The sequence below is a fragment of the Strix aluco genome, chromosome 11, assembly GCF_031877795.1.
Source record: "Strix aluco isolate bStrAlu1 chromosome 11, bStrAlu1.hap1, whole genome shotgun sequence".
Lineage (NCBI taxonomy): Eukaryota > Metazoa > Chordata > Aves > Strigiformes > Strigidae > Strix > Strix aluco.
The window spans coordinates 14,929,157-14,942,599 of NC_133941.1; the positions used below are offsets into that span (position 1 = coordinate 14,929,157).

Below are 13,443 nucleotides of genomic sequence, written 5' to 3' on the forward strand. Positions count from 1 at the left end.
AAGATCAAACAGCTATCCACCCTGCCTGGCCTCTTGGAAGATCCCTTCGTTGTGTGATTGCTGCAGGTTGAAGAACAGCATGTGCCACTTGCTACCAGGACGGTGTACTGGCCGTAATATTGCACAAACCGAGACTCTCTGGCTCCCATCCATAAGCTGATTCATCAACTAGAGAGCCAAGGAGACATCAGCAAAACTCACTCACCTTTTAATAGTTCCATGTGGCCAGTGCAACAGTCTGATGGGAGGGTGGAGGCTAACAGTAAGGCTTTCGTGGCCTGAATGAAGTGATGCCACCGCTGAGTGCTGCTGTACCAGACATGTTAGAGCTCCAATATGAACTGGAGTCAAACTGGTATGCTACAATTGACATTGCTGGTGCATTTTTTTTTCAATTTCTCTGGCAGCAGAGTGCAGTCCACAGTTTGCTTTCACGGGGAGGGGATGTCCAATACACCTGGAATTGACTGCCCCAGGGGTGGAAGCACAGCTCTACCATTTGTCATGGACTAATCCAAACTGCACTGGAAAAGAGTGATGCCCCTGAACATCTACAATACATTGATGACATCGTGTGGGGCAACAAGGCAGAAGAAGTGTTTGAGAATGGAAAAAGAGTAATTCAGATTCTTCTGAAAGCTGGTTTTGCCATTAAAAAAAAAAAAAAGTCAGGGGACCTTTATGGGAGATTCAGTTCTGGGGAGTAAAATGGCAGGATGGACGCTGTCATGTGCCTATGGATGTGATCAACAAGATAGCAACTGTGTCTCCACAAGTTAAAAGAAGAAAACACAAGCTTTCCTAACCCTTGTGGGATTCTGGACAATGTATATTCCAGATTATAGTCAGCCTGTGAGCCCTCTCTATTGAGTAACCCGAAAGAAGAACTATTTTGAGTGGAGCCTTGAGCAACAACAAGCCTTTGAGTATATCAAACAGGAAATATCTCATGCGGTAGCTCCTGGGCCTCTCTGGACAGGACCAGCTGTGCAAAATGTACTCTACACCACAGCTGGGGAGCATGGTCTCACCTGGAGCCTCTGGCAGAAAACATGAGGAGAAACCCGAGGTCAACTATTAGGCTTTTGGAGGTGGGAGCATTCATTATTATGATATTTGTCTTCCAGAGCAATCGCTACACGTACTGAAGCCCTTGTCCTGGTTTCGGCTGGGATAGAGCTAACTCTTCTTGTTAGCTAAAATAGTGCTGTGTTTTGTATTCGGTATGGGATTTGGTATGAGAACAATGTTGATATGACACTGATGTTTTTAGTTGTTGCTAAGAAATCAAGGACTTTTCAACTTTCCATATTCTGGTAGCAGACAGGTGCATAAGAAGCTGGGAGGGAGCACAACCAGAGCAACAGACCCAAATTGGCCAATGGAATATTCCATGTCATGTAACGTCATGCTCAGTATATAGTGGAGGGTTGGCCAGGTAGTGGGTACTCTCTCTTCCAGGATTGCGATTTCAGGATCTTCTCTTCTCTGGGATTGCTAGCAGGGAATGGGCTGGGCATCGGTCAGTGGGTGGTGAGCAATTGTGTTGAGTATTACTCGTTTGTATATTCTATTATTATTATCATTATTATTTTAATTTTATTTAATTTCAATTATTAAATTGTTTTTATCTCAACCTATGAGACTCCTTATCTTTACGCCTCCCATTCTTTCCCCCATTCCCCAGGGCAGGGGAGGGTGAGTGAGCAGCTATGTGGTGTCTGGCTGCTGGCTGGGTTTAAACCACAACAGCCCTACTTCCTGGGAAGTGGCTGGACATCACCTGCTGGTGGGAAGTAGAGAATAAATCTTTTGTTTTCCTTTGCTTCCGCATGTGGCTTTTGCTTTATTACACTGCCTTTATCTTGACCCACGAGGTTTTTTTCATCTTACTTTCTCCCTTTCATCCTGCTGAGGAAGGTAGTGATAGAACTGCTTGGTGGGCACCTGGCACCTGGCATCCAGCCAAGGCCAACCCACCACATGTTTCTATTAAGAAATGCAGATTCAAATGTACATGACCAGATTCCTTATTTAACTTGAAAAGCATGGTATTAGAGGCAAGCTGTATAGAATTTGACAAGGCACCAAATTTAAAAGCATAAGGAAAGAAAAATTAAGGAAAGTCAGTAAACAAGAATCCTCCCTTTTCAAATACATGGTTCTATCAGCAGATGTTGTTATGCAGAAGTTGTCTCACATCTGTTACACCTCCAGAATTTTTAATGCTGAAAATGCATGGTGTGTGTGCTCTGAATCTCCTGTGATTCCTCACAAATTACATCTGTTTTCTCCTTTCGCCTCTTTCTGTCAGTCCGGTCTTATTCAAGAAAAATTCTTGTCATCTGATCCTCAGTGGTGTTGTTTGGATGCCAGAATTTTATATTACATTAGACAGATGAGCAAATGCATAGGAGTATCCATTTCTTAGTTTATGCTGATGAAGAAAATATCTCCAATTCCCTTTTTGGTTTTCTCTTACAGAAGAAAAGATAGATTTGCATGTTTGTCCTTAACAATGTTTAGTTATAAATATTTGCAAGTCTAATGCTTATACTTGTTTCAGTAGTATAACTAAAGTTAACATACAGATTGGTTTAGATGTAGTTCATAAGAAAGCTTTAAGTAGTTTTTTAGCTTTCGGTGATAGAGCTTCATACAGTGAAGAGTGAAAATGGAGCTGTGGCAGATTATAGAATAAATAATGAAGTTTGATTTTAGAAAATTAGAGTATAGTCAATAGTATAATTTGCTGTTTTACTTGTTCAGATGTATTCAGTTATAGTTGTAGCTTTCTACGGTATGCAGTTACACAGTAAGGTGTTTTTTTTTTTCCCCACAGTCTTCTGTGTCATCATATTTGCCACCGTCAGGAGGCTAGACAATATCAACTGATCCAGCTCTGTAAATTCTGTATTTATGTCCAAGACACAGGGCGTTTTAGTACATTTTATTACTTTTATTGCATGCACCATAGAGTTAATGTGATCATGCAAGTCTGCTTACAATACCCCATACCATCAAGAAGTTAGCTGCAGAGGCTGCTTAAAACAATCATTTGTAGTTTGAAGAACAAATTCAGAAAAATACTGTGTTAGACCTTTCCAAAGGCTGTAAGAGATCATAAATGACTGACAGAATCTCTTGTCATTTTTATTTGCATTAATAAAAGGAAAAAAATAATATATTGAAATCTTCAGCTTGGTTTGATTTCCAGCTCTTCTGGAAGTCTTTGTGATGAATCTATCCTGATGTGCTCCTATGTATTCCAGTACTGCTGGAGGCCTGGTGTAAGCTAAGGCTGTTCAGCCTAACCTCACATCCCACCCTGCAGTGTGTGGCTGACTGTTGCCTGGACCGGCTCTCTTTCCTGGACACTGATTATTCCTTCTAAACTTGTAGGGTTTTGCTGTCAGTTGGTTTTCACTGTTGTCAGATTGACCATCACATTATATGGAAGTTCTGACATTGAGAGGACAGAGACTGTTACTGCAGTAGTCATTACTTCTCAGTTGTTGTAAAGCCAGGTAAGAGGGTCCCAGAAGACAAAGCTAATGCATTTTGTCCTTGTGTTTAGAGTGGAAAAGAAACAGGAGAATCAGGAGCTAAAAATGGAGCTATGAGAGATAGGAAGTAGAAGTCAATAAAAGAGAGTAGCGGGGTGATCAGGAGGATTGAGGCATTAGGTAGTGAAAAAACACTCAAGTCCAATAAAGAAGCTATAGCTCTTTTTGGATAAAGCACCAAAATAACAAATAATCTTGGATGGCTATGGAAATAGTTGTTTCAGATCTCCTGGATGATCTTGCTACCATTACCCCCTTCAGTCATAGTGCTGTACTGAATTATTTAGAGCAGAAACTGTCAAAGAACATACTCAGAATCCTTCAGCAGCTCTGCTGTCCAAGTTTGAGTGCTTCCTGTCTGAGGAATTAGCTTGTTAGATTATCACTACATTACAGAAAACTACTAGCAGATTGTATACGGATGGACGTATATTTCAAAATCCATCACTTGATGAGAGTGTAAGTCCACTTTCTGCCACCAGATACTTCAGGTTGGCTTTCCCAGTCAGGATAGCCCCAGCTATAACTTCTCTCTTTCCTGACCCTACAAAAAGTTTGTCACTTTCTTCCATGTTAGTAGCAGGCAATTTTTTACATGACAGTAGACTGGATTCTTCAACATGTTCTTTGCTTTTGGTGCCAGGGTGATGGTGCAAAGTACAAGAAGCTGTGTACTTCTGTAGGTGGACTAACAATCTTAATTCATGATTCTTCTTGTGATTTCCTTTTCCTCTACTGTTCACCATATATCTGAGGCTTTGTGATGCTCTGAAAGTGCTTATGTGCTCTGGCCCAAAGCATACTGTGGTAGGACATTTCTCTGCAGGCAGTTGCTTTGGGTATAGCCAGTTGGCACAGATTAGAGGAACTTCATTGTGTAGAACGTGAATTGGAATGTGGTAAGGGCCATTAATTCATCTTCCTTTCATAGATTTGTTTTAATTTATAGGGGCAAATTTTGAAAACCTGAAATATGCTTAATTCAGAGAAAGATTAATGGAACCTCCTGTGCAGTTCCATGGATTGTCTCTTGGAGTTGGGCTATAGAGAAGGAATGAAAAAATTCTGAGAGAACTATTTATCTGTTACCAATAAATTGGCATGGAAATGTTTCTGGTCAACTGGTCTGTTTTTAATATAAATTACAAAAAATGTGATAGAACTTGCATGTTTTTTTTAAAATCCCATAAAGTTCTATGTTTATGTAATGACAGCAGTGTGACAGATATTCATAGCACTCCTACATTCCTCCCCCACTGCAATTAATTATACAATTTCTTTCCACCCTCACAACATTTGTTCTTTCCTTTTCTTAGCTAGCTGCAGATACAAAAATCTGTGCCAGCACAAGTCTAAATCTAGTCCATCATGTTCAAAGAGAGTTCTAAGTCTTGAAGGTGTCCAAAAATGGATTCTCTTATGTCAAAGTAGCAGTAGTCTGCCACAGTTGAGGCTGTTTAAACATAATTACTGAGAAGCAGCCACAACTACTGTTGTGCTTAGTGACAAACATAGTTATGGGTACAACCTAAAGAACCACATATATGGGTTGCTGTGGGACAGAAGAACAACTTGTCTGGTTTATCTTAACAAGAATTGCTGTTTGAGTTCTGATTTCTAGTTATTTGTGTGTCGATGCAACAGTTCTGGATTTTACAGCTTGCGTTCAGAAGGGTTGCGTGTTAACAATGTGTATGTTAAGTTTGCTTTTATTTTTGTTTTACAACATGTTAAATATTTTAGAAATTACTTTCCCTTTGCTTAGTTAAAATCGTATAGGCATATAGACCCTTTGTGTACAGACACCACTTGACTTTGGGAAAACATTTTTTGTAAATATTTTTCAGCATCAAGCAATATATATTGTCCAATTTAAAATTAGGAGGACACATTGTAAATTATTATTCAGGTTGGAGAAGACTATTCTTTTGAGTATTTTTAGACTACCGGTAGTTGCTGAATATTGCTGTTGCTTAGTAGTGAAATAATTTTGGAATGCAGAGGATTTAGTCTACTGTGCTTATGTAAAGTAAATCTTTATATGTGTGTTATTTCAGCCAGTCATTCTTCTGAAGAATGTATAGATATGAGCTTCATGCTTCACATAAATGCCCTGGGACTGAAGCTCTGGCTGATAGCTGATGTGGACACCAACGTGAAAATTAATTAAAATGGAAATTTCTTTGCATAATGTTGAATGAAATTTTATTTGATCAAAAGGAAACATTTCCCATAAAATTCTAACTTTGTTTTAAAAAAAGACAATTTAAAATTAAGGATAGGATGAAAAAGTTTTAGACTACTGATTTGAAAAACAGACAAAAAACTTTATTGAATTCTTTTGAGTGGCGCTGTTTGTCAAGCCTGATACAAATTTATGAATAGTTTAAATGGTTACAAATCTATTTTTCCATAATTACTCATCTGAAAATTTTCAATAAGCTCTAGCCAACGCTTCCATAACAGGAATCATAGAACGGTTTGGGTTGTAAGGGACCTTAAAGATCATGTAGTCCCCACCCCCTGCCACAGGCGGGGACACCTTCCACTAGCCCAGGTTGCCCAAAGCCCCGTCCGACCTGGCCTTGAACCCTTCCAGGGAGGGGGCAGCCACAGCTTCTCTGGGCAACCTGTGCCAGTGTCTCACCACCCTCCCAGTAAAGAATTTCTTCCTTATATCTAATCTAAATCTACCCTCTTTCAGTTTAAAACAGTTTCCCCCTCTCCCTATCCCTACACCCCCTGATAAAGAGTCCCTTCCACCTTTCCTGTACCCCCTTTAAGTACTGGGAGGCTGCTCTGTCTCCCCAGAGCCTTCTCTTCTCCAGGCTGAACACCCCCAACTCTCTCAGCCTGTCCTCACAGGGGAGGTGCTCCAGCTCCCTGAGCATTTTCGTGGCCTCCTCTGGACCTGCTCGAGCAGGTCCGTATCCTTCTTATACTGAGTGCCCCAGAGCTGGACACAGCACTGCGGGGGGGGGGGGGGGGGGGGGGGCGGGGTTGTCACGAGAGCGGAGCAGAGGGGGAGAATCCTCTCCCTCAACCTGCTGGTCACACTTCCCTTGATGCAGCCCAGGACACAGTTGGCTTTCTGGGCTGCGAGTGCGTATTATTAGGTCATGTCCACCTTTTCATCTACCAGAACAACAAGTAAAGATGCATCAGATAGGTCAGTTGTGTGATTCTAAGTCCCAAGTCATAAAAAATGAAACAGTTTCCCTAAATTTATAAGATTGAATGAAAAATTTTATATAAATTTTATTTTATTGTGGTATTTTTAATTTTTGTTACATTTGCAGCACTCTCATGGTTTCTTTTGAAGCCTTTGAATAAAAATGTACTTTTGTAAATGGAAGCTGTGAGTCTCATGCATAATTGCTTTCTGTCAGAAGCTAGGATTTCAGTGCAAACACCCCCCCCACTCCCAGTCAGTAACAACAAAACCTGAACAGAAAAAAAGCCAGTTCCTTGAGCTTCAAGATAGCAACTTGTATTATGAGTTCTTAATACTTTTAAAAAAAAACCCTTACCAGTCAAGCCACTGAAACAAACTACTGAGTGTAATTTTAAAGTAGCTTGCAAATCACCACCTTAGCTAAAATGTTTTCAAAGATGAGAATGGAGATATTCCAATGTGTTTTTTGAGGTGTCTCGCATACTTTTTTCTGAGAATTTATTTTTTTTAAAAGTGAAATGTTACTTTTACCTGCTCCCTTGCCTTTTCCATCTCAATAGTCATACATTGAAGAATGTAATGTAATGTGAAGGTGGCTTCTGGTTTTCTTTTTTTCTTTTCAATACTCTTAAACCAGGGTTTCATCCATATTTATGCTCTAATGCTAGTGAAGAAAAATAGTATTTTCTTGTATAAAGGAAACTTGCAATCTATTTAGTAAAACATTAATTATTTTTAATTCAGTAATTTCAAGCATCTATTCTTGTCCAACTTTCAGTGTTACAAAGCTACAAAGGATTAGAGAATACAGTAAGTCTGTATTCTCTACTGAAAGGTGTAATTTAGTTTGGAGTCATTGCAAAACTACTGTATTGGCTGGGTAAGGTAACCTACAAAAATTAGGTCTCTATGTCTTAACGTAGTGAAAAAACATTTAAAAATAAATTGATTTGATTCTGTTTACTTTGCAGCATCCCTCCCTCCTTGTCATTGCCTTTCCCTGTCTTTGTTAATTCACTCATTCGTGATAATCATTGAATATAATTTCTGTACTATTTGAAAATTTGATTTGGATTTATGCACTGAATTTGTGTGCTAAAACTGTCAGTCTTGGTATCGTAAACAGCATATTAGTAGATTTAAAGTGGGAAAATTGGTACATCTAGAGGAGTTTTAAGTTTATTGGGAGCTTTTAAGTTTATATAAATAGTTAAAAAGATGATGAGATTAAGAAAAGATAACTGCCATTAAATAAAAGCAGCCTGTAAATGACTAGCCTACATTTGTATGCTCTTAATTGAGTGTGTGCCTAATAAGATGCAAATATTAAGAGAATTAAGATTTGAACAGTTATTAAAACTGTGCTATTTAACAATAGAACAGATTTAAAGTGTCTAATTGTGCAGAATTCTACCATTGACAGTACTCTTTTCCATTTGAAATAACTGATAAAAGACATGATTTCAAAAGGTTATTTTCTTAAGGCATTTGCATTTTTCATGTAGTTTAAATTACTGTTAAAAACGGAAACTTCAGATGTAGTTGTACTAAACATGAAGGCAGTATCAAATGAAATGATGTTTTGTTGTTTGTTTGGGTTTTTGTTTGTTTTTTGTTTTTAGAATGTGAAGTTGCAGAATATCCTTTAATGCAAAAAAATTCTAGGGCCATGCATTTAAGTCCTCAAATTCCTGCAATTAAATGTCTTCTGGTACAGACCATGTGACTATCCAGGAATTCATATTTCTATAAATTTGGTATGCTGTGTAGGCAGTGAATAGAGGGAAAAAATAAGAAGAAAGACAAATCATCAGATAACAATATAATCTGAAATGAATATAATAAACCACAGTAATTTAGGATAATTATCTGTGTTCCAACCTTATCATGGACAAAATCCTTTTTGATTTTGATTTGTGTTGAGTAAGGAATGTAAGATTTACCTCTTGAACAAAGAAAGACTCCTGTACTCAGATGCAGTACAAATATTTTAGGACAAGTTACATTTTAAGGTTTTTTTAAAACACAGTAAATAAACAGTAAGATAAAATAGGAGTGTTGTTATACACTGTGGGATTGATTATTTCTAATATGTTTTTCTTTGTCGCATCTATTGAATAAAGTCTGTCTGTAGGTTTATATATTTGAGTACTGTGGAGTTGTTGGTGCGTTTTTGTATAACTTGATAAATTTTTTTTTTTTCTGTTGAAGGTACTTTTTGTTGAATTCAGTTCTTTCTGTTGAATCTCCTTTGCTTGCATCTGACCTTTATTTATGTTGATTTTGCTTCATTTTTTTCATTTACCATGCTGTTCAGTTTTTGGATGCCAGGAGAACAAAGGTTTGTCCACTATTTGCAGTCAATTTATTTTTCAAAATTCAGTATTGTTTATTGTGGTTTTTTGTTTGCTTGTTAGAGATACAGTAATCCTGTTTACTAAACATGTTCATAGCATTAGTTGTTGAAAGAAAAAAACAAAACCAACCAGCCCCAACTCAGCCCGTCCCCAAAGCCCCCTTCAATTATAGTGAGTGCTTTGATTGACTTTATAAACAACAGTACTGTTGAGCACCATGAAGGGCAGAATTACTTTCAGTCTATGAAGTAATTTAGAAAACATGGAATACTGAGTCTTTCAGCTTTGTAGGTACATATTGACTGTACTAATGGATGTGTTACTGCCTAGTGTTTGGGTTTGTTGGTTTACCTGTCTTTGCTATTTATTTTATCTTTAGCTGACATTATTTTGTGTGTGTGTTTGTTGCTGTCTTTTTTTCTTTTCTAGAAGCACTTGAAAGATATCATTACAAATATTGTCACATGCATTTGCTATTTTATAAGGTCATTTGATATACTTTCATTGATTCTAATGAATTATTGTAACAGTGTACAACAAAAGTTTAATCAAAGACTAATCCTACATTCAGATCCTAAATTGATTTTGTTTCTTTTTTTTTTTTTTTTTTATTGCAGCACCTGCAAATGACAATCCAGGCACTTCAAGATGAGCTAAGAACCCAGAGAGACCTTAACCATCTTCTCCAGCAAGAAAGTGGAAACAGAGGGGCTGAACATTTTACCATTGAGCTCACAGAGGAGAATTTTCGAAGACTTCAAGCAGAACATGATAGACAGGCTAAAGAGCTCTTCCTGTTGAGGAAAACACTAGAAGAAATGGAGCTTAGGATTGAAACACAAAAGCAAACACTAAATGCCAGAGATGAATCAATAAAAAAGCTTCTGGAAATGTTGCAAAGTAAAGGTTTGCCATCTAAAGGAATGGAAGATGACAATGAGAGAACTCGAAGGATGGCAGAGGCTGAATCTCAGGTTAATCATTTAGAAGTGATTTTAGATCAGAAGGAGAAGGAGAACATGCATCTTAGAGAGGTAATGAAAAATTTATTTGTTTAAAAGATATTGTCAAATTACTTGCTGCAGTTATAGAAATATACTTTAGAGTATCTTTTTCTGCTCTCATTTTTTGATAAAAAAGATAACGTGCATTTGTTTTACGTCTGTAATAAATACACAACAGAACTAGATGACATTTGAAAGCAAGCATAAGAATTCATGGAAGAAAAGTAATTTGGGACTCACTGTCTCTGACATGTTGCTTTGTGTGGTTTCTGTATTCTTTGTATTTTGACAAATTAGTGTTTGGCAAATGAAGACTAGAACTACTGAAGAGCAAAGTAACACCTTCTGCCACTATAAATGAAATAGTCATGAGTGCATGCTGCTTTTCTGTTTGATTTTTATATCCCTTGTGTTTGAAATGAATGTTTTAAAATGTTTCGCCTTCCACATAAACAAAGGCTTCTGCCTCTGTGCGTTTGTAATGTATTTTCATGTGTGGTACCCCAACTTTTTAGGGAAATATAATGTTGCCACATTAAAACACTGGGGTGATAGCTGCACTGTACTTTGAGAGATCCTTAACTGGATCCCAAGCCCACCCGCACCAGCTGCCCACATCACTTGTGACTGTGTTTTTGGGACTGGATTTGGAATGATTCAATTAGTACAAGTGAAAGAGAATCTGCCTGATGTCAAGCGCATCTGCCCCTCTACATCCCAGCAGCCCCGTCAGCATCATTATGTAACTAGTGTCAGCCAAACAAGACAGTGTGAGTCTTCCCCCGAAAGACCCTGTTGCTTCCTGCTAAGAAGGGTGAAAACTGCAGGGACATTGTGTATGAGCTACCCACAGTAAGGGAAATCAGGGTAAACTCGGCAACAGTGTAGTCTGATTGAATGTCCAGTCTAGTAAAAACACCAATTTGACTGACAGATCAAAGCATGACAAAAAGTAGTACAAGAGCATGAAAATATTATTGGTTCCTGTATATCACTAAGTGTATGAATGCTAGAGATTAAGGAACAGCTATTTACATCTACAGCATGTTGTTAAAATACTTTCTTTGCTGTGGGCAAATTTTTAGCTTTTTTTTTTTTTTTTGTCTTCTCTAACCTAGACTATCTGTTGAGGACTCAGTGGTATCTGGGGCCCATCTGAAGCTTGGAAACTGGGAGATTTGCAAGGCATAATGATACATTTCAGTAGAGTTTTCTTGTGAAGGTGTAGATCCTGAATATTTTCACAGGCAGAATTTTAATTAAAAAGTGATGCCACCAGTTAATGAAGTCTGAAAGTCAATGGATCCTGAAAGTAGTTGCATAAAGAATTAATGATACTGAGTTTGTGATGAGGAAGGATTGTGGAAGAAGTTCTATAAACTAGCAGACAAGTTTCTGGATTTAGATTTGCTATTCTCAGAGTAGTACATACAGTCTGTTTCAAGGATGGATGATTTGCCGTTTATTATTTGTTTTGTTATGCGATTGTTTGTGTCACCTGTGGCACCAGTATCACTTAAGTTTGTGAATCCTAATTTGGGTATGTATTGGACATGAATAAATTTACGGTGGAAATTTGAAGAAAGTTTCTGATTAGCACAGTAGTCAAGACCAGTGAAAGAAATAGAACTAAATAAAGCTTGAAAAATAGATAAAATGTAAGCTTCCAAGTAAAGTCCTTGGGTATCCAATTTATTGATTAGTCCAAGGAATGGTGAAAGGAGATCGTATTGCTACTTACAGACTGTGCATGTTTCTCCTGTATTTATACTGAATTAGTTTTATGTTTCAGAGTTCCCCCCAGTTACTCTCAGGGGCCATGAAAAAAAATTGTTTTTCCTTCAATTTATATGAGGATATAGAAGTTGTCTTTCCTCCGGAGTACTGCAAGTGCTGAATGGGGTTTACTGGAGGTTCTGCTTAAGACATTCTGATATGCCTTGGTAACTGGTCAAGGTTCAAAAATTTACTAGGTTTGCTGTCTGGAATCTGTCCCTATGAGATTGGCAGGAACTATCTAGTGATATGGAGATTTTTGCTAACAATTTCCTTGCTATTATAAGAATTCAAGGCTTTGGGTGAAGTCTGTCTCTCCAGCTCTCTTCCTGTTGCACATGGTATTTATTGGTTTTGATTATTTTATTTTTTTCTGCATATTTGAAGTTTGCTGTAGGGAGCTTGGAAGTATGATTTGTAGGGTGTATGAACTTTTTAGAAACTAAATGTTTAGTAGATGCCTGCTTATTTTTACAGGAATCTGGATTTGATTGTTCAAGTGGGCTCTTGGAAAATGTTCTGAGGTTCAAATTTTGTCTTTTGCTGTCTTGTTATGGGAAGTTGTCTGCATGCTTTGAGGGAACATCAGATGTTCTCTGTAGTTTTATCTATTTGTTAAAGTCCAAATGGATCAACTTTTGATCTTCATGTGTAGCTTGGTAAGTCCTTGTTATGCAGTGCTCATTTGAATTGCTGTCACTGCATGTAGTCTTCATCCTGCACAATACATTTTTCCAACATGATAAAACAGGAATTACTGTGTTGAATCTTCTGCAGTAGTCTTCTCAATGGATTGATATTTTTATTTTTTCAACTAGTGTTTGTAAGTTTTCATCCTAACTGTGTAAATGACCTTGCGGAGTTACTGGATTTTTTTTTTTTTTTTCCCCCTGAGAATGCTTTAGAAGTGAACTGAAACTTGGATACATTTTACATTAATTCCATTCATGAATTATTTAGTAGTCACTCATATTGTTTTAATCTTTCTATAGCTTTAACAAAATATTTGTCATTTTAGAACTTCATCTAAAATATTCTGCTTTCTGTATTTTTACAGGTTGGAGTATAGAGCTCATGTGTTGAGTGTATTTCTGAGAAACTGGTGTATTGTCACATGTAACATACTGTTTGATCAAATCCTGAAGACTTGTTTCTGTTTTTTAATTAGTTTTGCTATTTGACTTTCTGCCACTGCACTAGAAATAAGGAAGGTAAACTTTTTTTGTAGCAGCAAATTAAGTTATTCAATGAACAGAATTTTCGAGTGTGTTGGTTTACCGTTACAATGATAGTTTCTGCTGTAGTGTCCAGTGGAGAGTGCTGTCTATGGAAAAAAAACTGAACATGGTGGAAATGAGGTTGAATGTGGAAAAAAACCTGAAGATTACTCATTTTCTATAGCCTCAGCACTACATTAAAAAGCATATATAGATTGACTTCTCAGAAGCTATGCTGCTGGTATTTAGTTTAAAAATACTTTCAATCTGAAGTTTTTCAGTTCTTGAAATCTAATTGTGTACCATCCTGTTACCTTTTAAATTCTAGCGGGAGAAAGGCCAAGTCTT

At 37.4% G+C, this 13,443-nt stretch overlaps 1 protein-coding gene across 7 annotated transcripts in view; it reads left to right on the plus strand.

The window, feature by feature from the left end:
- Positions 1–13,443, plus strand: part of ERC2 (ELKS/RAB6-interacting/CAST family member 2) — a 531,221-nt gene that overhangs the window by 73,825 nt on the left and 443,953 nt on the right. For 4 of the 7 annotated variants that reach the window (XM_074836238.1, XM_074836236.1, XM_074836240.1 and 1 more), the window contains exons 3-4: positions 9,059–9,082; positions 9,716–10,132. In XM_074836238.1, the coding sequence (XP_074692339.1) occupies positions 9,059–9,082; positions 9,716–10,132 (441 nt within the window). The remainder of the gene's footprint in view (positions 1–9,058; positions 9,083–9,715; positions 10,133–13,443) is intronic. The other 3 variants (XM_074836239.1, XM_074836241.1, XM_074836243.1) reach the window with 1 other exon arrangement.